Source organism: Scyliorhinus canicula, chromosome 12 (genome assembly GCF_902713615.1).
Source record: "Scyliorhinus canicula chromosome 12, sScyCan1.1, whole genome shotgun sequence".
Taxonomy (NCBI): domain Eukaryota; kingdom Metazoa; phylum Chordata; class Chondrichthyes; order Carcharhiniformes; family Scyliorhinidae; genus Scyliorhinus; species Scyliorhinus canicula.
This window is the reverse complement of record NC_052157.1, coordinates 98647118-98670725: the sequence shown is the minus strand read 5'-3', so window position 1 is coordinate 98670725 and position 23608 is coordinate 98647118. Positions and strand designations below refer to the sequence as shown.

General features: G+C 45.7%; 1 protein-coding gene across 4 annotated transcripts in view; it reads left to right on the top strand.

Moving 5' to 3' along the window:
• The first annotated feature begins 266 nt into the window (after positions 1-266).
• ift22 (intraflagellar transport 22 homolog (Chlamydomonas)) overlaps positions 267-23608 on the top strand; it is a 54857-nt gene continuing 31515 nt past the window's right edge. The window contains exons 1-4 of one of the 4 annotated variants that reach the window (XM_038813558.1): positions 267-354; positions 1289-1679; positions 2829-2918; positions 5663-5865. In XM_038813558.1, the coding sequence (XP_038669486.1) occupies positions 5688-5865 (178 nt within the window). In that variant the 5' untranslated portion in view covers positions 267-354; positions 1289-1679; positions 2829-2918; positions 5663-5687. Of the gene's footprint in view, positions 355-1288; positions 1680-2828; positions 2919-5644; positions 5866-23608 lie in introns of all 4 variants that reach the window. The other 3 variants (XM_038813559.1, XM_038813557.1, XM_038813560.1) reach the window with 3 other exon arrangements.

Sequence of the window (23608 nt, the reverse complement as noted above, 5' to 3'; positions counted from 1 at the left end):
GAAGGCTAGAATTTTGGGTTTTTGAAAGTGCAGATTAGGTTAATTTGGGAATAATTTTTGGCAAAAGAGCAGAGGGACATGGTGATATGAACCACACCACTGCTGTGATGCCGTTGACTGGAGGAAGGCATAGCTAGGCATGGAGGGTTCATTAACTGTCATCAACCCTCAGGCAGGTTTCTGTTAAAGCTATGATGATCCAGTCATCCATTCCTGTCAGATTTATATGCTTGCTGCATTTTTATGTGGACTCTGAATTTGTCATTGACAGAGTGGGAAAACTGTTATGGCAAACTTTCTATCTGATGCAACTGAAGCCATTGGTGGTGATTACAGCCCAACACAAGGTGTCAGGTATGTGAGTACCTCATATCTTTAAAACGTTGTTACGTCACCCTGTGTGAGGGCGCTGTTAATTCCAGCCCCACAGACCCCGGAGTCCCAACATAAGTGAATTAACTGATAATTTGTATTTTCCGAAGTTCTTTAACCCTTGACTGTTCCAATGAGTTACAGACACCAGATTTATAAGTAAAGCATTAACAAACTGTTTATTAATAACCAGAGAAATAACAGGATAATGGTCTACTAGACTACCTAATCCCAAGACCCATCCCTCCCTGCACACACACACACAAGACAGACGCAAAGTTGGTGAGAAATTTAAAAAATGGTAATTAAAGGGTAAGTTTGAGATGAATCTTCACTGCTGTTGTTGTGGCCTCTGGGAAACAGATTTATTCAAGAGGTTCAGGTTGGCATAATTCTGTCCTTCGATCACCAGATGGCGGTTTACCTAAGAGTTCCAGGTGGATCTAATTCCACATTCTTCCACCAGATGGTGCAGAAAGCACCAGAAAGCAGTGCAATTCTTGTCACTGGCCATCAGGTGGTTCTGTGCACAGGATGTTCAGATCAGTGCATTTCTGCTCTTCTGCCACCAGATGGCGCTTTTGCCGCCCTGTGAGATTACTACTGCTCCCTTACTGGTTAAACATAGGTTTATTCTCCTTTCTCTGAACTTTACACCAGAACTCTGGCCGCATAAGGAATATTCTCAGTTTTAGCTTCAATTTTGAGCTCTTCACAGCCCCTGACACATAGTTCGAAGGTTGCTGACCTGTGGGAAAACGACTTGCACTTTCGCACTCAAGATCTTTTTCCCAGTTCTAATGGCTGTCTGTGCCCCTTTAAATAAGAATGTCTTCACAGATTTAGCTTGAATGCATCTGGCAGAGAGAGGAGAGGAAGATTCTTTAAAGTCCTTACTCGTTGGCTTTCTTCACAGAACTGAACAAAAGATGGAATTCTGAGGTGACCTGACTTCTTTCCTGAAGGTTACCAATCGCAGGCAACAACGGGCCGGCCGAGAATCCCACATCTCTAGATTGGATGCTTGCAATGTCTTTCACATTGACATCACTAGTTCAAGCTGTTATCGATGCTGTGTCTTCTCTATTGGGGCCATGCGTTATTTCTGCATTCAGCATGGTTATGGCCTCAGTCTGGAGGGACGACGACCAACTCCTTCTCCCTATCTTAGTTTAGAAACTATTTCTTCGCAGATCCGAAGCTATTTCTTCCCATCCTTATTTCCAACAGGAAAAGGGAACCAAAAATAAGTAAATTATCTTAACACCTGTTATTTTAAAATCTGTTGCTCAAACCTGTTACTCAAGGTGAGGTCATTGAAAGGTTTTTACTGTGTTCACGGTCCATAACTTGTTTCTAAAGCACATTTAATGTAGTAATATCCAATAAAGAGTTGTTCTTCTTACGACAATAACTCCCATGAGTGGTTTCAAGCAACGGGCTTAATGCATAATAACTGATAACAATTTTGTTCTTCCATTACTGATTTATATATTAAATGAGTTGAAATGTATGTAACACAGAATGGTCACTTGGAGTGATGAATTCTGGCCTTCTTGGCTGTCTGTTCAGCTGTGGATGTCCGGCCGTATTCTTTCTTTCAAAGGGAGAAGGCTTTAAGACTATTTGGCTTTACATGTCTTTGAGCCAATTGTCCCATGGTTCATGAGATGGTTGTGGGCTCTGTTCTTTTCAGTAGACATACTGTACTTTTCAGGATTACAGCTTTCAAAATGCTACAGGTGAAAACTGTTTCCAATGTTGGGTATGTGGGCTCCTCGCAACTAACTCCTGTAACCTGGGTATTCCAGCCAAAGATAACTTTCACAGGGAACAATAGCATGATTCAATCTCCATCTCCTTCCTCCACATTGCTTTCTGGTTAAAATGTAAATTCAATGCCTGCCATACTTAGCAGAAATTGACTTTAAATGAGTGCAGCTCCAACAACACTCAAAGCTAGACCTCCTCTAGACTGCACCTTCCAAATCTGCAACCTCTACCACCTAGAATGATGAGGGCAGCAGACAAATTGGAATATCAGCAACTTTCTTACAAACCCCACTCACCATCCTGATTGGAACGATATTGCCACTGTTGCTGGGTCAAAATCTTGCATCTCCCTCCTTCACAGCACTGTGGGTGCACCTGTACCACATCGACTGCAGTAGTCATGAAGGCAGCTCACCACCACCTTCTGAAGGACAATTAGGGATGGGCAACAAATGCTGGCCTAGCCAGCGACCCCAATATCCTGTGAAAGAATAAAAAAAGAAATAAATAAGAACTGCAATAAAACAGAATAAATGTGGGATCTATGTGTTCTGATGAATGTGTTGCATGTACTTTGACAGGGTTTGTTCAGGCTGGGATCATTTTAAACATCAGTGTTTTTGTATTTTAAGTTAACTAAGTTGTTTATATTAATGCTAAATGAAAGTCATCTTCTCTTCTAGGATCCTAGAGTACGAATGTCCAAATGTGAATGCGAATGGTAAAAGTATTGGGTGTGAAGTGGAACTGTGGGATTGCTCTGGTGACCAGAAGTAAGATAATGGAATGAATATATTTACCAGTTAGTGATGGTTTATTCTGTTCCTGCTGGAAAACGGTTCGATACAAACTACTGAGAACAAATCAAAATATGGACAGCAGCTGAGGCAGACAGCTGATCGTCCACTTCTATTCTTTTTTTCTTGCCCACTCCCTTTATTGCTGGATTAACAGATTTAACAATTGGAGATCCGCAACTCTTTTCGTGAAGAAATATCTCATCACAATCTTAAATGATTGGTTCCTTATCCTGGGATTGTGGCAGCACTACTACCTCACAGCACCAGGGACCCGGGTTCGATGCCAGCCTTGGGTGACTCTGTGTGGAGTTTGCACGTTCTCCCCGGGTCTGCGTGGGTTTCCTGGGGGTGCTCCGGTTTCCTCCCACTGTCCACAGGTGTGCAGGTTAGGTGGGGTTACCGGGATAGGGCAGGGAGTGAATATAGGTAGGCCTTTCTTCCACAGCACGTGTAGACTTGAAGCTCCAGAGAGTGTATAGACAATTTACTCTTATCACAGGGCAACCCTTCATCCAGAGACCAATCTAATTAATTTTTGCTGCACATTATGGTGACGAAAACTGCACACTATTCCAAATGCATTCTTGCCAAAGCAAATTGTACCAACACTTCTTTATTCTTATACACAAGTCCTCTCACAATAAAGGCCAGCATTCCACTTGCTTTCTCTGAAGCGCCCCTCATGCATTTTACATCCTTCCTCAAGGAGACCAAAACTGTGCAGTATTCCAGCTGTATTTTCACCAATGCCATTATAAGTGCAAGGTGATTCATTTTGGTATAAAAAATTTGAATGCAGGTTACAGGGTCAACGGCAGGGTTCTGAGGAATGTGGAGGAACAGAGAGATCTTAGGGTTCATGTCCACATATCTCTGTAGGTTGCCACTCAAGTGGATAGAGCCGTGAAGAAGGCCTACTGTGTGTTAGTGTGTTAACAGGGGGCTTGAGTTGAAGAGCCTTGGGGTTATGCTGCAACTGTACATGACCCTGGTGATACCACATTTGGAGTATTGTGTGCAGTTTTGGTCACCTCACTATAGGAAGGATGTGGAAGCATTGGAAAGGGTGCAAAGGAGATTTACCAGGATGCTGCCTGAATTGGAGGTTAGGTCTTATGAGGGAAGGTTGAGCGAGCTAGGGCTTTTCTCATTGGAGCAGAGGAGGATTAGAGGCAACTTAATTGAGGTTTATAAGATGATGAGGGGGATAGATAGAGTGGACGTTCAGAGACTATTTCCTCGGGTGGATGTATCTGTTACAAGGGAGCATAACTATAAGGTTCAGAGTGGAGGATATAGGAGGGATGTCCGAGGTAGGTTCTTTACTCGGAGAGTGGTTAGGGTGTGGAATGGACTGCCTGCTGTGATAGTGGATTCGGACACTTTAGGAACTTTCAAGCAGTTATTGGATAGGCACATGGGGCACATCAGAATGACAGGGAGTAGTAGCTTGACCTTGGTTTTGGACAATGCTCGGCACAACATCGAGGGCCGAAGGGCCTGTTCTGTGCTGTACTGTTCTATGTTCTATTAGTTGCAACAGTACCTCTGTACTTTTATACTCTCTTCCATTATCAATTAATGCCAAAATTCCATTTGCCTTTCTTATTACCTGCTACACTTAGATTCCAACTTCTGAAATTCATGCAGGAAATTGTCATTGTCACAAGTAGACTTCAAATTAAGTTACTGTGAAAAGCCCCTAGTCGGCACATTCCGGCGCCTGTTCGGGGAGGCTGGTACGGGAGGACACCCAGATCCTTCTGTACCAAAGCATTTTGAAGTTTCTCTCCATTTCGATAATAAGTTGCCTCTTTATTTCCACTGACCAAAGTGGATATCCATGGTAAATTCCATCTGCCAAATTTTGCCACGCACACCTAACCTATCCATATCCATTTATAAAACTTCTTATTTCCTCATTGCAACTTGTTTTCCTACTTATTTTAGTGCCATCTGCAAATTTGGTTCTAGTACGTTCTATCCCTACAGCCTCTTTTATGTTCCCCCACAGCTTGTATTCCTACCTATCTTTGTGTCAGCAGCAATATTATGTCAGGGTTTTCATTTTTGAGGGAGCCCAAAATTAGAGGCCAGAGATGTATCGTGGTCATTAACAAATCTAATAAGGAACGCGAGGGAAACCACTTTACCCAGTGACTAATAATATGGAACTTGCTTCCTCAATATGTAGAATCACAGAGGATATACAACACAGAAACAAGCCATTCAGCCTGCCCAACCAGTTCATGTTAAATTTTATGTTCAATTTGGGTCCCCTGCCATGCTCCTTCATCTAAGATGAAGTTTAATGTTTATCGAGTTGAATGTTTTTATCATTTTTGCCTCAACCATTCTCTGAGGTAGAGTTGTTTGTAAGGAACAGCATTGATCTAAAGGAATGTAAGAGGTGACCTTTTGTGGAGCATGAACGTCAGCATGGAGTCGATGGGCTGAACGGCCTGTTTGCGTGTGTATATTCTACGTAATTCACAAAATGAATGTGAAGCGATGGGAATGAGAACCAAATTCAGCAACTCTTCAACTCTTCCGCTATTCTGAAAATAATCTTACTAATTGTTTCAATATTATATTTCAACTGTAGATATATTTGGATATTTAATAGATCTTCATGTTAAGTTTACAGTGTGTATTTTCTCTTTTCTGCTTACTATACAAATTAATATATTTTTCTAAAGTTAATTTCCTCTTTGAAGATTTGAGGCCTGTTGGCCAGCTTTAATGAAGGATTCCAATGGAGTTGTCATTGTGTTTAACGTGGATGTGCCCAGCCAGCTGAAGGAAATTGAGACGTTGTATTCCTCCTTTGTACAGCAGCAACGGTTGCATGACTCTCGGTGTCTTCTGGTTGCTCACCACAAGCCAAACTCAACAGCTGGCAGAGGACAGCCTAACCTGGGTAAGTGTGAAGGAGTTGCAGTACTCTTAATAACAAGTAAAGGGGAAATGCTTTCCAATTCAATCCAACTAACAATCAAAAAAGCTCTAATGGGGGCAAAATGGTGCAAAGTGATTTCACACTTTAATTTTCTTTGCTTTATTATTTTCACATCACTAGGAGTTCCTCAGGGTAGTGTGCTAGTCCGAACCATCTTCACCTGACTCATTTATGACTTTGTTTGTGGAGCTTGCTTCAAGACACTAGCATTTGTTCAATGGCCCTCGCGTTGAACCTGGAGTATGTGGTGAATACCTTGTTGATGGAATTTCTCCAGTGCTCTCATGCTGATGTACTCTCCAGGTCTGACTGCAGTGCTGGAGTGTGGTGACAACAATTGCTCTCGACACCAACTCTTTGTTGTCAAACACCTGCTGCCTTAGCTTTGTAGAAGGCTGAGCTGGTATCTCTTCGTCAATAGTTGCCTTTTAGGAGAGGTGACTGCCAAGGTGTGGAAAGTGTTCAAGGTATTCCAGAATGTCTCTTCACTATGCATGGGAGGTGGAATATTTAGCTGACCTGGATATTAATGGTGATATATGCATGTAGAAATGGTACAGCAGTTATCACAGGGGATTTTAATCTCCATGTTGATTGGTTTAACCAAGTCGGTCAAGGCAGCCTTGAGGAGGAGTTTATAGAATGTATCCGTGATAGTTTCCTCGAACAGTATATAATGGAACCTACGAGGGAACAGGCGATCCTAGATCTGGTCCTGTGTAGTGAGACAGGATTGATGAATGATCACATAGTTAGGGATCCTCTCTGGGATCACAATATGGTGGATTTTAAAATACAGATAGAGGGTGAGCAGGTAAAATCAAACACCCGTGTTTTGTGCTTAAATAAAGGAAATTACAATAGGATTAGAGAAGAGCTGGCTAAGGCAGACTGGGAGCAAAGACTTTATGCTGAAACAGTTGAGGAACAGTATGCCAAATCTTCCAAGCGATTTTTCACAGTGCTCAGCAAAGGTTTATACCAACAAAAAGGAAGGATGGTAGAAAGAGGGAAAATCGACCGTGAATATCTAAGGAAATAAGGGAAAGTACCAAATTGAAGGAAAAAGCATACAAAGTGGCAAAGATTAGTGGGAGACTAGAGGATTTGGAAATCTTTAAGGAGCAACAGCAAGTTACTAAAAAAGGTATAAAGAGTAAGATAGATTGAGAGTTAACTTGCTCTGAATATAAAAACAGATAGTAAAAGTTTCTACAAATATATAAAACAAAAAGAGTGGTGACGGTAACTTGATCCATTAGAGCATGAGAAGGGAGATTTAATAATGGGAGACGAGGAAATGGCTGAGGAACTGAACAGGTTTTTAGGGTCGGTCTTCACAATGGAAGACACATAACATGCCAGTGACTGATGGAAATGAGGCTGTGACAGATGAGGACCTTGAGAGGATTGCTATCACTAAGGAGGTAGTGATGGGCAAGCTAATTGGGCTAAAGGTGGACAAGTGTCTTGGCTCTGACGGAATGCATCCCAGGGTACTAAAAGAGATGGCAAGGGAAATTTCAATGCGCTCATTATAATTTACCAAAATTCACCAGACTCTGGGGTGGTCCTGTCGGATTGGAAATTAGCAAACGTGACACCACTGCTTAAAAAAGGAGGTAGGCAGAGAGCGGGTAATTATAGGCCAGTGAGCTTAACTTCGGTAGTAGGGAAGATGCTGGAATCTATCATCAAGGAAGAAATAGCGAGGCAACTGGATGGAAAGTGTCCCATTGGACTTGCGCAGCATGGGTTCATAAAGGGCAGGTCGTGCCGAACTAATTTAGTGGAATTTTATGAGGACAATACCAGTGCGCGAGACAATGGTGAGCCAATGGATGTGGTATATCTGGATTCCCGGAAAGCTTTTGACACGGTGCGACACGAAAGGTTGCTGTATAAGATAAAAATGCATGATGTTAAGGGAAAGTAGCAGCATGTATAGAGGATTGGTTAATTAATAGAAAGCAAAGAGTGGGGATTAATGGGTGTTTCTCTGGTTGGCAATCAGTAGCCAGTGGTGTCCCTAGGGGATCAGTGTTGGGCCCACAAATTACATAGATGATTTTGAGTTGGGGACCTAGTGCAATGTGTCCAAGTTTGCAGATGACACTAAGATGAGTGGTAAAGCAAAAAGTGCAGAGGATACTGGAAGTCTGCAGAGGGATTTGGATAGTTTAAGTGAATGGGCTAGGGTCTGGCAGATGGGATATAATGTTGACAAATGAGAGGCTATCCATTTTGGTAGAAATAACAGCAAAAGGGATTATTATTTAAATGTTGAAAATATTAAAACCTGCTGCTGTGCAGAGGGACCTGGGTGTCCTAGTGCATGAGTCACATAAAGTTGATTTATAGGTGCAACAGGTGATTAAGAAAGTGAATGGAGTTTTGTCCTTCATTGCTAGAGGGATGGATTTTAAAACCAGGGAGGTTATGCTGCAACTGTATAAGGTGTTAGTGAGGCTACACTTGGAATATTGTTCAGTTTTGGTCTCCTTGCCTGAGAAAGGACGTACTGACGCTGGAGGGTGTGCAGAGGAGATTCACTAGGTTAATCCCAGAGTTGAGGGCATTGAATTATGAGGAAAGGTTGAGTACACTGGGACTGTGTTCATTGGAATTCAGAAGGATGTGGGGGGGGGGGGGGGGGGGGGGGGTTCTAATAGAAACATATAAATTATCAAGGGAATAGATAGGATAGATGTGGGGAGGCTGTTTCCACTGGCAGGTGAAAGCAGAACTAGGGGGCATTCCCTCAAAATAAGTGGAACTAGATTTAGGACTGAGTTTAGGAAGAACGTCTTCACCCAAAGGGTTGTGAATCTATGGAATTCCCTGCCCAGTGAAGCATCCTTCATTAAATGTTTTCAACATAAAGATATAGTTTTTTGACGAATAAAGGTTTCTGGTGTTCGGGCGGGGAAGTGGAGCTGAGTCCACAAAAGATCACCCATGATCTCATTGAATGGCGGAGCAGGCTCGAAGGGCCAAATGGCCTACTCCTGCTCCTAGTTCTTATGTTCTTATATGAATTTTGTTTAGGCAACATTCAAGCACAGAAGAAGTAAGAATTCAAGATTTCAAGGTGTTGCAAATATGGTACAGATTGCGCAATGCACTGCAGTCATCCGCAAACTGCAGATCATTGCGGAACTTGGCTACATCTGACCTGCCGTTGCCCCCCCCCCCCCCCCCCCCCCCCCCCCCCCCCGTCCTGTCTCCACTTTTTGAAGGAGGCATTCATGGTCGCCAGCGTGAGCGTGTGCTTTTTGCAGATGGGGACTTTGTCGGACATCTCAGTTAGCCCGAAATGCTGTCACAGTTGGATCCACAACTGGAGTGTTGCTACCACTAGGCACGTTAAATATTATTAGGTGGGGATGGAAGTGTTGCCGTGGCTAGAGCGGGGGAGGCGGGGGGGGGAGAAAGAGAGGGGGCAGGTCCCTCTGCAAGAGCCCTCCTCCATAGGCACCCATTTGGCTTCTAGCTCCTTTATCCACCCCTTTACACTCTCTGCGGTCATTGCCCAGTGGTAATATTGAGGTTTGGGAGGACTAGGCCTCCCATGGATCTCATTCTCTTCAGTACTCTTTGGGTTCCTTCCATTTCCCCCCCATATCAATGCCATAATCAGTTAGTACAGTGAGTTGCAAAAGGCCTTTAGAATGTACATCGGGATGGATCTAAACAGGAAGAGGAACCTGGGCAGTACGTTCATTTTGATTGTCTGCAGCCTCCCTGCCAGGAGAGTGGGAGTGTGTCCATTCTCTGGAGTCCCTTTCAACTTCCGCCGTCAGGCTAGTCAGATTCCATTTGTGGATCCCTGTCCAGTTGTGAGCGATTTGGATTCCCCAGGTAGTGGAATTTGTGCCTGGCCTGTTTAAACGGCAGCCGCCCCAGCGCTGCCCCTCCCCTTTGGGGGTTCACTGGGAAGATCTTGCTTTTGCTCAGGTTAAGTTTGTAGCTCGAGAAGGCTCCAAAATCTTTCAAGAGTGCCATGATTCCTTCCATGCTGTTTTGCGGGTCTGCAATGTAGAGGAGCAGGTCATCTGCATAGAGCGAGACTCTGTGCACTCTGCCTCCTCTCTGGATCCCTTTCCAATTCTTTGCAGCCCTGTGCACGATCGCTAGTGACTCGATCGCCAGGGTGAACAGCAGCGGGGATCACTGCCCTGTGCCCCTATACAGCTGGAGGTACTTGGAGCTGGTGGTATTTGTCCGTACGCTCTCCGTGGAAGGGTTGTACAGGAGTTTCACCCAGGCGGTGAACCCTGTTCCAAGCCCGAACCGCTCCAGTACCTCTGAGGTACTTCCATTTGACTCTGTCAAAGGCCTTTTCTATGTCCAGGGAGACCATCAGCTCAGCTGTTCTCTCCCCAGATGGGGTCATGATCACATTCAGCAGGCACCTGATGTTCGAAGTTAGCTGTCTACCCTTGACAAAGCACATTTGGTCTTCTGCAACCATCGGTACACAGTCCTCCAGCCTTTTGGCTAGGATCTTGGCCAGTATTTTTGCGTCTACGTTTAGTAGTGCAATGGGTCTGTAGGAACCGCATTCTTGTCTCCGTGTTTGTACAGGGTCCCCTGTACCTGGCAGAGTTGAGATACACCTTTCCTTGTGGAGAGCAGATCAAAGTCCATCTGCAGGTTTTGCCTCTCCACCAGCTCTATGTCGGGGTCACGGAGTATCGCTGATCTACCTCCAGTACGGAGTTGACTAGGTGTTGCCTAGCTGCCCTCTCTTTCCTGTCCCTTCGCGCTTTAAAAGCAATAATTTCTCCCCTGATCACAGCCTTCAGCACCTCCCAGAAGGTGGAGGGTGAAACCTCCCAGTTCTGGTTGTTGTTGATATACTCGTCTGTGGCCTGAGATCATAGAATTTACAGTGCAGAAGGAGGCCATTCAGCCTATCGAGTCTGCACCGGCTCTTGGAAAGAGCACCCGACCCAAGGTCAACACCTCCATCCTATACCCATAACCCAGTAACCCCACCCAACACTAAGGGCAATTTTGGACACTAAGGGCAATTTAGCATGGCCAATCCACCTAACCTGCACATCTTTGGACTGTGGGAGGAAACCGGAGCACCTGGAGGAAACCCACGCACACATGGGGAGAACGTGCAGACTCCGCACAGACAGTGACCCAAGCTGGAATCGAACCTGGGACCCTGGAGCTGTGAAGCGATTGTGCGATCCACAATGCTACCGTGCTGCCCTTGATGTTCGAAGTTAGCTGTCTACCCTTGACAAAGCACATTTGGTCTTCTGCAACCATCGGTACGCAGTCCTCCAGCCTTTTGGCTAGGATCTTGGCCAGTATTTTTGCGTCTACGTTTAGTAGTGCAATGGAACCGCATTCTTGTCTCCGTGTTTGTACAGGGTCCCCTGTGCCTGGCGGAGTTGATACACGAGTTGATTCGCGAGATGTTTTCTCGCAAAAAGTCTTGTCGGCCAGGAGAGCCATATCCAACCTCCATGGGGGACGCTGGGCACGGCCTGTCTCCAGTCTCATATAATGTGGAGCGTGGTCGGAGATTACGATTCCGGAGTATTCCACCCTTACCTGATCTGGAAGCACTGATTTTCCCACAACAAAAACTTGTCCCACTACAAAGACTTGCGTTATGTATTTGGGAAAAGAAGTAGAACGCCTTCTCCCCTGGGTGGGTGAATTGCCATGGGTCCACCACCCCCATCTGCTCCATAAATAAGCTGAGTTATTTTGCCATGTTAGAGGTCTTTCCCATTTTGGGATTCGACCTGTTTGTCCGTGTGTCCAGTACAGACTTAAAGTCAGTTTCCCCCCCCCCCCGCCCCATGGGGCCCCCAAGATCAGTCGGTGCTTATCTATCTTGGGGATTTCCACCATGGTTGTAGTATCTTTGGATTGTGAAGTTTTATTCAATTTACCGGTTGTTCTTGAGACATTGTTGAAACTCAGTAGAAATTCAAGTTAAAAACTTGTCAGGTGCAAATAAGAATTGTTTTATTTGAAGTTCATTGGTTACAACTTGAATTTCATTTAAAAGGTAGTTTGTAGACAATTTGATTTTCTTCAAAGAATCACAGGAATTATCTTCTGAGCACAACTTTAAAAGTCAAAGGCTGAAGTCAAAGTATGAAAATGAAATAGGAATACAGAACTCTTTTCTAATTCTCTTCCTTTACTTTCTCTCTCTCTCTCTTTCTGTCTTTCTTCTCTTTGTCAGATTTCCTGTCTCTTTCTCTCTGTCTCTTTCTTCCTTTCTTTCTCTGTCTCTTTCTTCCTTTCTTTCTCTGTCTCTTTCTGTCCCTTTCTGTCTCTTTCTGTCTTTCTTTCTTTCTGTCTTTCTGTCTAAAATGGTGGCCAAATCATCCATGGATATACTATTTCATATCTGTCTTAAGCGATCCGATCACACCCCAATATAATCCTAATTGGTTTAAGCTATATTCAAAACACATTTGATTTGATAACAAGCCGTCCATCCTCACGATGCAACGCCACTTCCAATTGTTGCTTATCTGCAACAATTGAGACGTTATGTCATCTCATCATACTATAATTCCGAAAATATAATTGAAACTGTCTTTAACACAGTCTAAAATGTTTCGGCTTGCATACGTTATGGAATGTGGTTCAGGCTGTTATCACAAGTGGCCTGAAATCAGAACAATGGAGCCTTTAATGCTTCCACCTTACAGCCCATGGGATTTAGCCCATGCCCTTGGAAAAATGTGATGATTTTATCAGTCGCTCTGTGGTTTCCAAACTCATGTCTGAGTTTGGAAGTTGTATGTTTCTTTCATTTTAAAACTGGGATTTAATATTTATGCTTTAAACAGCTTTCTTACCTATATTAAGTGTATTTAAAATACCTGACTTCTACAATGGTCCTCTTCATAAACTTCATGTCGTCCCAGTTGCGAGCGTACATATTAACTAGGACTACCTGTGTCCCGTCTAGGGCACTGCTGACCATGACGTACTGTCCCCCTAGGTCCGTAACCGTCTTTGTCGCCGTGAACATCGCCCACTTATTTAGTAAAATGGTTACCTCCTGGCCCTCGGCCCTTCGCAGGAATGGTAGGTCTGTCCCGCCCAGCCCCTCCTGACCCGCAGTCGGTCTTTCTTCCTCGGGTGCGTCTCTTGGAGGAAGACCATTTCGGCTTTCATGTTTCTCATGTGGTCGAAGACTCTGGATCTTTTCACTGGGCCGTTAAGTCCCCTGAAATTGCAGGTGACTGTCCTAATATTTTTTTTGTGTGTTTGTTCCCCCCAACTCCTGTGGGGTCAACTAACTTACCTGGTGGATGCACCCCTGCACTCCGGGGTCTCCCTTTGTTTGGGGGGCTATCCAAAATGGCCACTGTCACTGTTCTCTCTCTTTTCCCCCCCCCCCCCCCCCCCCAGGTGAAGTCTGGTCCCTGCACTCTGGCGTTTCCCTTTGTCGACGGGGCTCACCCACATAGCCGCCAACTGTGCGTTCGCCATGTGGATGAGCCCCTGCACTCTGGGGCTTTCCTTTGTCCAGGGGGTGTCCCAAGTGGTTGCTTGCAGCGCCATTTTGTTCCAAGTCGCCACATGTAGCCAGTCTGATGTCCTCCATCTTTCTTCACCTATTTCTCCCTCACGGTGCGCTCTTTCCCCCCCCCCCCCCCAAATCCCACAGCTAAACCTCCCCCATTGCCCCTGTTTCTTCCCCTAATTACCTCACCGTCCCCCATATCTGTTACCTGCCCCGTAGCCAGGGGCCTTGACCCTTGCTGCAGACACGTCGTGGCCTCTTTCTTCCTCATGAAATCCGGTGCTAGCTCCCTTGCTAGTGTGGTGGCTCCCCTCCCGGGAGGTGTAGCACTACCTCCTGTTGCCGTTCTCTGGGCTCCCTGTCCGCCATTTCCCCCATCTTACCCTGTGCTTAGCTGATCATCCTTCCCTGGCTTGCTGCTCTCGTCTCCAAAATGAGGCAGTGTTGTCCCACGTAAATTGCGGTCGCTGTGGCAATGGCCTACTGTTGGCTGTAGAGTCTGTAAAAGGGAGAACTTTTTTTGTTCAAACATTGCGTTATCAAAGTCTCATTATGCGGGCTCTTCATCGCTGCCCGTTGCTGCTTCTCCAAGCTAATTCTCTGCGACAAAGGTGTCAGCGTCCGCAGAGGCCATGAAAAAGTTTTCACTGCTTTGATATATGACCCAGAACTTGGCTGGGTGCAGCATTCCGAATCTTAAGCCGTTCTTGTACAGCGTGGCCTTTGCTTTGTTGAATTCGGCCTGGCGCTTGGCCAGGTCAGCCCCAATGTCCTGATAGATCCGGATCTTGTGACCTTCCCAGCTGCAGTTTTGCCGGACGCAGGACGCTTGGCCAGGTCAGCCCCAATGTCCTGATAGATCCGGATCTTGTGACCTTCCCAGCTGCAGTTTTGGGACTGCCTGGCACAGCGCAGGATTCTCTCCTGGAAGTGGTGCATTTTTGCTAATTATCGCCCTCGGCTGCTCCCGGTTTTGGGCTTTGGTTGGAGTGATCGGTGCGCTCTGTGATTTCTGGTGGGTTGGGGAAGCTGTCCCTCCCTACCAGGTTACCCAGCATTTGGGCCATGGAGTCTGTGGAGTTCCTACCTTCGAGCATCTCCGGTAGGCCCACGATCCCTTAGGTTCTGCCGCCTCGACCAGTTCTCCTGGACCTCAACCTTTCCTCTCAGGCTGCCTTGTGTTGCTATCAGCCTTGCCACCTCCTTTTCCAGGGCGACGATATAGTTGCGGCCCTTTCCAGATCCTTAATCGTTGCCTCCTGGGCCTCCAGTCGCTTTTCGGCTGTGATGTGTCCAGGGCCATCTGCATGTTCACCAGTGCTTCACTGCAGCTTGTATGTCTGATTTCGTTTCACCTTGGTGTTCCCTCAACCCTCTTGAGAGGAACGTCCTCGATCCATCCCCTGGTGTGGAAGGGGGCTTCTCATGCGAAGGGTCGGTTCCTCTCGCACTGGTTAAGTCCAGGTTTTGCCACCTTGTGCTGGTCGGCTCGACTGATTGCAGTTTATCCAGGCTCTTCCCATTCCTGCTCGCCACTAATCCTCTGGACTGGCTGTTATTTGGCATCTTTCCTTCTGTCTTTGTTTTGTTGGCGGTGAGGGGTTGCTTCATTTACAGGTGTTTTTCGGGCAAAACGTGCCTATTTTTCCGGTTCGCTGGAGGAGAGCCACGAGATGTGCGACTTCTCAGCACATCCCAGTCACTGGAAGTAATAATTCCTAAAAACTTGTCAAAATTTTGGCCCGAGACTGCCACAATGAGTTACAGGCACCAGATTTATAAGCAAAACATTAAAAATGGTTTGTTTATAACAAAACAAGACTAATATATAATAAAAATAGAACACTGGTTTGCTAATCGAAGAAATGGTTGTTCGTTGCCAACATAGCGGTCTTTGTAGCCAGCAAATTTTGAAGTAATCAGCAGTTGAACACCAGATAACTTCAAAGAGCCTTTTATTTACCGCGGGGCTGCAGCGCAGGTGTAACTGAGTTACAGCAAGTGAAAAAGCCAATTTTTCTTAGTTACAGTTGACTATATATTCTTACAAAACCCCTCAAGCCTTTCAATCATTAGTCATACAATTAGCTCATTACGCCCCTCCTTCATGTAATTATTTCTTCCCATCATTAGTAATGGTTAGTTCACATGTTTCATAGTATAGCAAGTCTTTATCGACAGTCCTGAGGAGTGTATTTCTCACAAATAGTTAGACTCCCACGGATAGTTCACAGGCTTTCCAGACAGCCAAGGCCGTGATAATGCCTTCTCACAGAAGCGATTCATTTTAAAATGCACGTACACAATTTACACAAACTTGACATTCCATTTCCCATCAAGCTCTGATTTTTAACTTGACCAAACTCTCAATAACATCATGGACAATACACCTTCGGAGGGAGGTTGGTTAGGATGAGGTCTAGTATGTTTTTTTTTCTCCTGTTGGTTCCTTTCGGACCCCGGACAGCTAAGGTCTGGTGTGGTGCTACCGAGCCTCTCTTATAATAGAATTTATAGTGCAGAAGGAGGCCGATCAGCCCATCAAGTCTGCACCGGCCTTGAATAGAGCACCCTACCCAAGCCCACACACTCTAACCCTGTAACTCAGTAACCCCACCCAATCTTTTTGGGGCAATTTTGCATGGCCAATCCACCTAACCTGCATATCTTTGGACTGTGGGAGGAAACCGGAGCACCCGGAGGAAATCCACTCAGGCGCAGGGAGAATGTGCAGACTCTGCACAGTGACCCAAGCCGGGATTCACTCTTGGTGAAGTCCTCCACCTCGAGTACAAACTGCGTCCTTGCCACCCTCGGTGCCTCCTCCAACATGGAGGACTGATTCATCGTCTGAGCGGTATGTGGTAACCAGCAGGAGGTGTCCTTGCCCCAATTTGACTTGATGCCAGGAGACTTCATGGGGTCCAAAGTCTCTGTTGAGGACTCCCAGGGAAACTCTCATGACTGTATTCCCGTGTGCCACCATCTCGGCTGTCCCACAGGTAGACATACCCAGGAACAGTGATGGTGGTATCTGGGACATTACCTTTAAGATATGCTTCTGTGAGTATGACTATGTCAGGCTGTTGTTTGACTAGTCTGTGGGACAGCTCTCCCAATTTTGGCACAAGCCTCTAGATGTTAGTGAGGAGGATTTTACAGGGTCAGCAATGCTGTAGTTTCCTATGCCGGGTGGTCTGTCCGGTTTCATTCCTTAGAACCTTTTCGTGGTTTGTTACAGCTAAGTGGCTTGTTGTGCCATTTCAGACAGCAACCATATTGCTGTGGGTCTGGAGTCACATGTAGGCCCGACCAAGTAAGGTTGGCAAATTTCCTTCCCTGAAGGACATTAGTGAACTAGATAGGGTTTTATGACGATCAACAATGGTTTCATGGTCATCATTAGACTTTTAATTCCAAATTTATTTTATTGAATTCAAATTCCACCCTCTGCCTTGGTGGGATTAAAGCCTAGGTCCCCAGGGCATTACCCTGGCTTTCTGGATTTACCAGTCCAGCAACAATACCACAACCCCATATTTATTTTTCTTAGCATTTTCATAGCATTTACAGTGCAGAAGGAGGCCATTCGGCCCATCAAGTCTGCACCGGCTCTTGGAAAGAGCACCCTACCCAAAGTCAACACCTCCACCCTATCCCCATAACCCAGCAACCCCACCCAACACTAAGGGCAATTTTGGACACTAAGGGCAATTTATCATGGCCAATCCACCTGACCTGCACATCTTTGGACTGTGGGAAGAAACCGGAGCACCCGGAGGAAACTCACGCACAGAACGTGCAGACTTCGCACAGACAGTGACCCAAGCCGGAATCGAATCTGGGATCCTGGAGCTGTGAAGCAATTGTGCTATCCACAATGCTACCGTGCTGCCCATATGTATTAACATTTTGTGGGGCATCTTATTGAAATCCAGCTGTAATATATATATTTTTTTAAATAATACATTTAGAGTACCCAATGCATTTTTTTCCAATTAAAGGGGGATTTAGTGTGGCCAGTTCCCCTACCCTGCACATCTTTTTGGGTTGTGGAGGTGAGAGCTACGCAGGCACTGGGACAACGTGCAAGCTCCACACGGTCAGTGACCCGGGCTGAGATCAAACCTGGGTCCTTTGCAGTAGAAGTGCTAACCACTGCACCACCCTGTTGTCCCTGGCTGTACTATATCTGGTTTCCCTTTATCCATCCCACTAGTTAAATCCTCAAAAATCATGCAAATAATTTTGAAAAACACAACTTCACTTTTGTAAATTTATAATTTTACAAGCTCATTTTTAAGACTTAACTGGCCAGGCTAACTGACCTGTTTCCTCTGTCTCTCCTTTCATGAGCTCTGGTTTCATATTTGTTAATATAACACCAGGTGCACTACTGGGACCATTCCAGAATCTAGGAAACTTGGGAAGATCACATCCAACTATTGCGCAAACTCTACTTGTGTTTCTCTGCTGGTATTTCATCATAATTTCCTCACTCTTCGGCTCCAAGTTGCCCACTAATTCTGGCATATAATTTGCGTCTTTGACTGTAAAGACAGACAAAAAATATTTGTTCAGTGTCTCTATCTTTTCCTTTCTCCATGATAATTTCCCCACCTATGCTTTGAAAGGACCAATGTTTGCTTTAGTTACTGTCCTCCCTCTTTATATACTGTCAAAAGCTCTTAGAATATGTTTTATTTTCCTGGCTCGTTCGCACTTTTTATTTCCATTTTTGGTGGCCCCTCACTGGTTTGTAAATACTCCCAATCCTCAGAGTTACTGCCAGTCTTAGTAACTTAGTGCAACGTCAGTGGACTCGCCTGAAGGCGATTCCGGCCCATGTGCGACGTGTGGGTGACGGCGGAGGCAGACTTGCAGGCAGCAGAAAGACTAGTGTTTCAGGAGCCCCAGGGCCAAGCCTTGCATCTGGATGACCGAGAAGAGGCCAAGGATGAGCTGAGATGCAGATGAAGTATTTGGCATTGACACATGTGGCCCTTATTCGTGTTCCGATACAGTTGAATGGCAATATGCTCCAAATGGAGTTGGATACGGGAACTGCCGTTTGTGCGGGCTCTCTAGTGTTGCGGTTTATTTAAACAACATGATAGTCACTGGGACCAGGACCAATAACATTTACAGAACCTTGATAAAAGCAAATTACTGCCTCGAGTTCGTGTTGAAACACTTTTCCGAGTATTGGGTCCGCCTGCACCATGTGAAATGTGTGTTTCACGCGGAAAAGTCGTAACAAGTGGACCGAGATAGCCGGCACCCGGTCAACGAGAAATTGAGCTATCAATCCCGCACTGCGAGACGCCAATGAACTTTGCTTTTTTTGGATTAGTAAATTACTACGGGCGATTTATTCCAAATCTGGCGACCGTTCTGGCTTCCCTTCATGTCTGCGAGGATTCCGTGCTGGGCCTTGTTATTGGCATCGCCCAAGGACCCAGATTGCGCATGCTGAAGCATTGAGAAGATTTCCCATGCAGACCAAATCCACAAACCCCCTATGGCAAATTAAGTGGTTGGATGTCCTGAATTTTATGGACTCCTTGTCTGTCACTGATTGTGTGTTCGTGACTGGATGCAAACCAACCCCGTACTTGCCAAGGCATCTGGTACTATACGGTGTTCAGCGTCGACAGCTACTAGGGGAGGTGAGGGTTTACTCCTGTCACGTTGTAGCAGCTGACAATGGAAGATGGTATTATCCTTATTTTTTTAATTTCGACTACCCAATTCATTTTTTCCAATTCAGGGGCAATTTAGCGTGGCCAATCCACCTACCCGGAACATCTTTTGAGTTGTGGGGCAAAACCCTGCAAACACGAGGAGAATGTGCAAACTCCACACGAACGGTGACCCAGAGCCAGGATTGAACCTGGGACCTCAGCCGTGCTGCCCTGGAAGATGGTATTATCCTGTGGTGCACCAGGGTCGTTTGGCGAAGGGCCAAACTATCGTGTTGAACCATCACAACGGGCAGCCATTTGAGAAGCTACGTCTGGTGGCCGGGTTTGTACACGGATATCGAAATGTTGGCCCAACAGTTCTCCATCTGTCAGAAGCACCCCACAGAGGCACGCCTATACCCCAGGGAGTGGCCAGGATTCCCTCGGGTTCGCATACACGCCGATTTCACTGGTCTGTTCCTGGGTTCAATGTTTCTCGTCCTGATGGATGCCACTCAAAGTGGCTGGAGGTCCACAAGATGCGATTACCTCCCAAGCGACCGTCGAGCGATTGCGCATTTCTTTTTCCACCCAGGAGATGTCCATGACTGATAACGGTGCCTCCTTCACGAGTGAAGAGTTTGCCACTTTTGTGAAAACAACGGAATTTGCCATGTCTGCACTGCCCCATACAGTCTGCCATTGAATGACTTGGCAGACTGTTAAAAGGGGGCTGAAGAAAGACTTCGGGCTCGATTGGTACCAGGCTGGCAAGATTTTCATTCTCATAGAGGACTACGTCGCACGCAGTCCCTGGGGTGGCCTCTGCTGAGATGTTAATGGGTCGCAGATTGAGCTTGATTATCCCGGACATCAGCGTGAAGGTGCGCCGTAACCAAGATTTGCAAGGGCGTTGCCCAGTTCGACTTTGACCTTTTCGGCACCTGACGACGTGGTATTCGTTCGTAACTACTCGCTGGCTTTCTGGGATTGTTGTCCGCTGAACAGGATCATTCTCTTACCAAGTTCGGGTCCGGGGGAAATTAATGTGATGGCAGAGTACGAGCTCCCCCGAGGCGTGGGGAATCCCTATTAACCTTTGATTAAAAGGTCGACCAGTAAGACACCGACTAAAACAAAAACCCAGTAGGGATCTACCGGGCAGTGTATATATCGTTTGTAAATGAAACTAAGTTTATTTATTTTATCAGTGTGGACTCCGTGTCTAAATGTTTCAAACAGTTTATTTTACTAACATATTGTTTAGTCGAAAAACCCAATGAACTTTAGCTTGTCATTGGCACACAGTGGTGCAGTGGTTAGCACAGCTGCCTCACTGCGCAGAGGACCCAGGTTCGATCCTGGCTCTGGGTCACTGTCGGTGTGCAATTTGCACATTCTCCCCGTGTTTGTTTGGATTTCGTCCCTACAACCCAAAGATGTGCGGGGTAGGTGGATTGGCCCTCAATTGGAAAAAATGAATTGGCTACTCGAAATTTATTTATTTTTAAAAAAACTTTAGACTGTCATTATTTAAGATGTTCTTTAACTGCACTTCATTGCCCATCTCCTCCTCCTCCTTTGACTGTGTGACTTAAGTGTATGTCTATTATATCTCTGAAACGTCTTGGCATAGCTTTTTAAGGACCTGTGCAAGTTGCTAAAGGTGTTGTGCACATGTTTTGCTTTCGGGTAAGGGCCTGTAACTTCAGGCCAGGCTGGCTAGATTCAGCAGGGTGGACCATGTTAGCCCCACTTCTGAAATACCAATCGGCATCCTGATGGTAGTTAGCAGACAATTCATGGATTTCCTGGGGACTCTACAAGCTTGTGCATTTCTGGCCATGTTGATCTGCCAGAATGGCATCAATAGGGCATAGAATACATAATGTTAAACTTGATATCATTATGGTCAGGAAAGTACTGTAAGGAGCAGGACCGAATGCAGAGATCAGGAAAGTGCCTCAGAGAGCAGTGCAGAGATCAGCAAAGTACCGGTGGAAGCAGAGCAGGATGCAGAAACCAGAGTATCGTAGGGAGCAAGGCAAGATTCAGTGATGAGAAAAATTCTGGAGGGAGCAGGGCAGGATGCAGCGATCAGAAAATAGTGGAGGGAGCAGGGCAAGATTCAGTGATAAGTACTGGTGGAAGCAGGGCAGGATGCAGAGATCAAAAAATAGCGGAGGGAGCAAAGCAAGTTTCCGTGATAAGGAAAATACTGGAGGGAGCTGGGCAGGATTCAGTTATGAGATAAATACTGTAGGGAGCAGGGCAGGATGCAGAGATCAGGAAAGTACCACAGGCAACAGGGCAGAATGCAGAGATCAGGAATGTTCGGTAGGATGCAGGACAGGATGTACAGATCAGCAAGTACCGGCGGAAAAAAGGCTGATTCAGAAATCGGGAAAGTACCGTTGGGAACAGGACAGGATGTGAAGACCAGGAAAGTACCTTAGGCAACAGAGCAGAATCACAGAATACGACAGTGCAGAAGAGACCTTTTGGCCCATCGGGGTCTGCACTGATGCATGAAAGGCCCTGGCCTGTCCACCTAATCCCACTTACCAGCACTAGGCCCGTAGCCTTGAATGTCATAGCGCGCCAAGTACTCATCCCGGTACTTTTTAAAGACAGAATGGGCAGGATTCAGTTATCAGTAAAGTACTGTAGGGAGCAGGACAACATGTAGAGATCAGGAAAATACCCTAGGAAGTACGGAAGGCTTCCGAGATCAGAAAAGTAGCGTGGGGGAGCAGGGTGGGATTCGGAGATCAGGAACGTACCAGACACCGGGCGGATTCAGAGATCAGAAAAGTACTGTCAGGAGCAGGTCAGGGTACACATCAGGAAAGTACTGTAGAGAGCAGGGCAGGATTCAGAGATCAGGATTGTACCATTGGGAGGAGGGCAGGATGCAGAGATGGGAAGGTAACATAGACAGCAGGGCAGGATTCAGAGACCAGGAAAGTTCCTTAAGGAGCAGAGCGAGATTTGGAGATCAGGAAAGTTCCGTAGGGAGCAAGGCGGGATTCGGACAGCAGGAAAATTCCGTAGGGAGCAGAGAAGGATTCAAAGATCAGGAAAGAACTGTAGGGCGCAGGGCAGGTTCCAGAGATCAGGAAAGTACCATGTGGAACAGGGCAGGAAAGTTCCATTGGGAGCAGGGCAGGATTCAGAAATCAGGTATTAGCGATGAAGGTATTTGCCAAGGTGCCGCATAAACGATTGATCCAGGAGGTGATATCGCAGGAGGTTGGGGTAGAATACTAGATTGGATTGAGGATTTGGCTGATCGACAGCAGAGAGTTGTGTTAAATGGGTCCTTCTCTGGCTGGCGACATGTAACTAGTGGGGTGCCACAGGATTCGGTCCCCAGACAACAGCTGCTTACAATCTATATAAATGATCTGCAAGCTGTAACATAGCAACATTTACTCATGATACTAAAATAGAATGCAGGCAGTGAAGAGGAGGTAAATTTTATAGACATATAACGATTGTTTAGGAGTTTGGGCCAAAATTTGGCAGATGGAGTTTAGTGTGAATAAGTGAGAGATTGTCCATTTTGGCCGAAAAAATAGTCAGAGCAGTATTGCCTAAATTGAAAGCAGATTCTAAATATGTCTGGGCAGAGTGTCTTTTTCGATGACTTGCAGAAGGTCTGTTTCCAGGTGCAAAATCGAATAAGAAAGGTAAATGGAATGTTCACATTTTTTGCAAAAGGAGTAGAAAAGTAGAGAAATATTGTGGCAATTGTATAGTGTATTGTGTCCAGTAGTGGTTTCCTTATTTGAGGAAGGATGTAAGGCATTGGAAGCAGTTCAGAGGAGGTTCACCAGATTGATTCCGAGGATGAAGGGATTGGCGTATGAGGAGAGATTAATGTCATGGGAGTGTCCCTTTAAGAAAGGTTTTTGTCTTGTCACATGGCTTCAGTGATGTCATTTTGTGGTAGCTGTGGCTGCGGTTTTTCAGTTTCATTTTCAGTTTGACTTCTGTGGACTCGGAGGGAGAAAGACGTGTTTTTCCTGTCTTTCTATGGTTTCATTTTAAAGAGTTGGTCCAGTAAAAAACCCATTGATTATAGCTACCTGCTTTGGTAACTTAAAATATATAGTTTACTTTCCGTCGAGTTAAATCTGCTGGTGAGACAGGATCAGAATCTCTGGGAAAGCCAGTATTATTCAAGTGAGAATGCAGAGTGCTGGACCATGCCCTTGAAAGTAGGTCAGGGGAACTTCATAATATACTTTGGAGTTTCTAAGCCCTGGCCCATAACAAAGTTGGGTGCTCGTCCGGGATAAAAGTCTATCTTTTGTGATTGTGGTTGCTTTAGTGAACTTAAAGGCGGTGAGCATATTTGTGTTTGCTTTTCAGCTGTTGTATTCAAGTTTAAATAGGGAGTGTGTTGTGGACAATGGCTCTTTCAGAGACTCAAGAGGTTTTTGGAGGTGGAGAAGATACCTTACAAACAGAGACTAAAAAAAAGGCTTTTAGATTT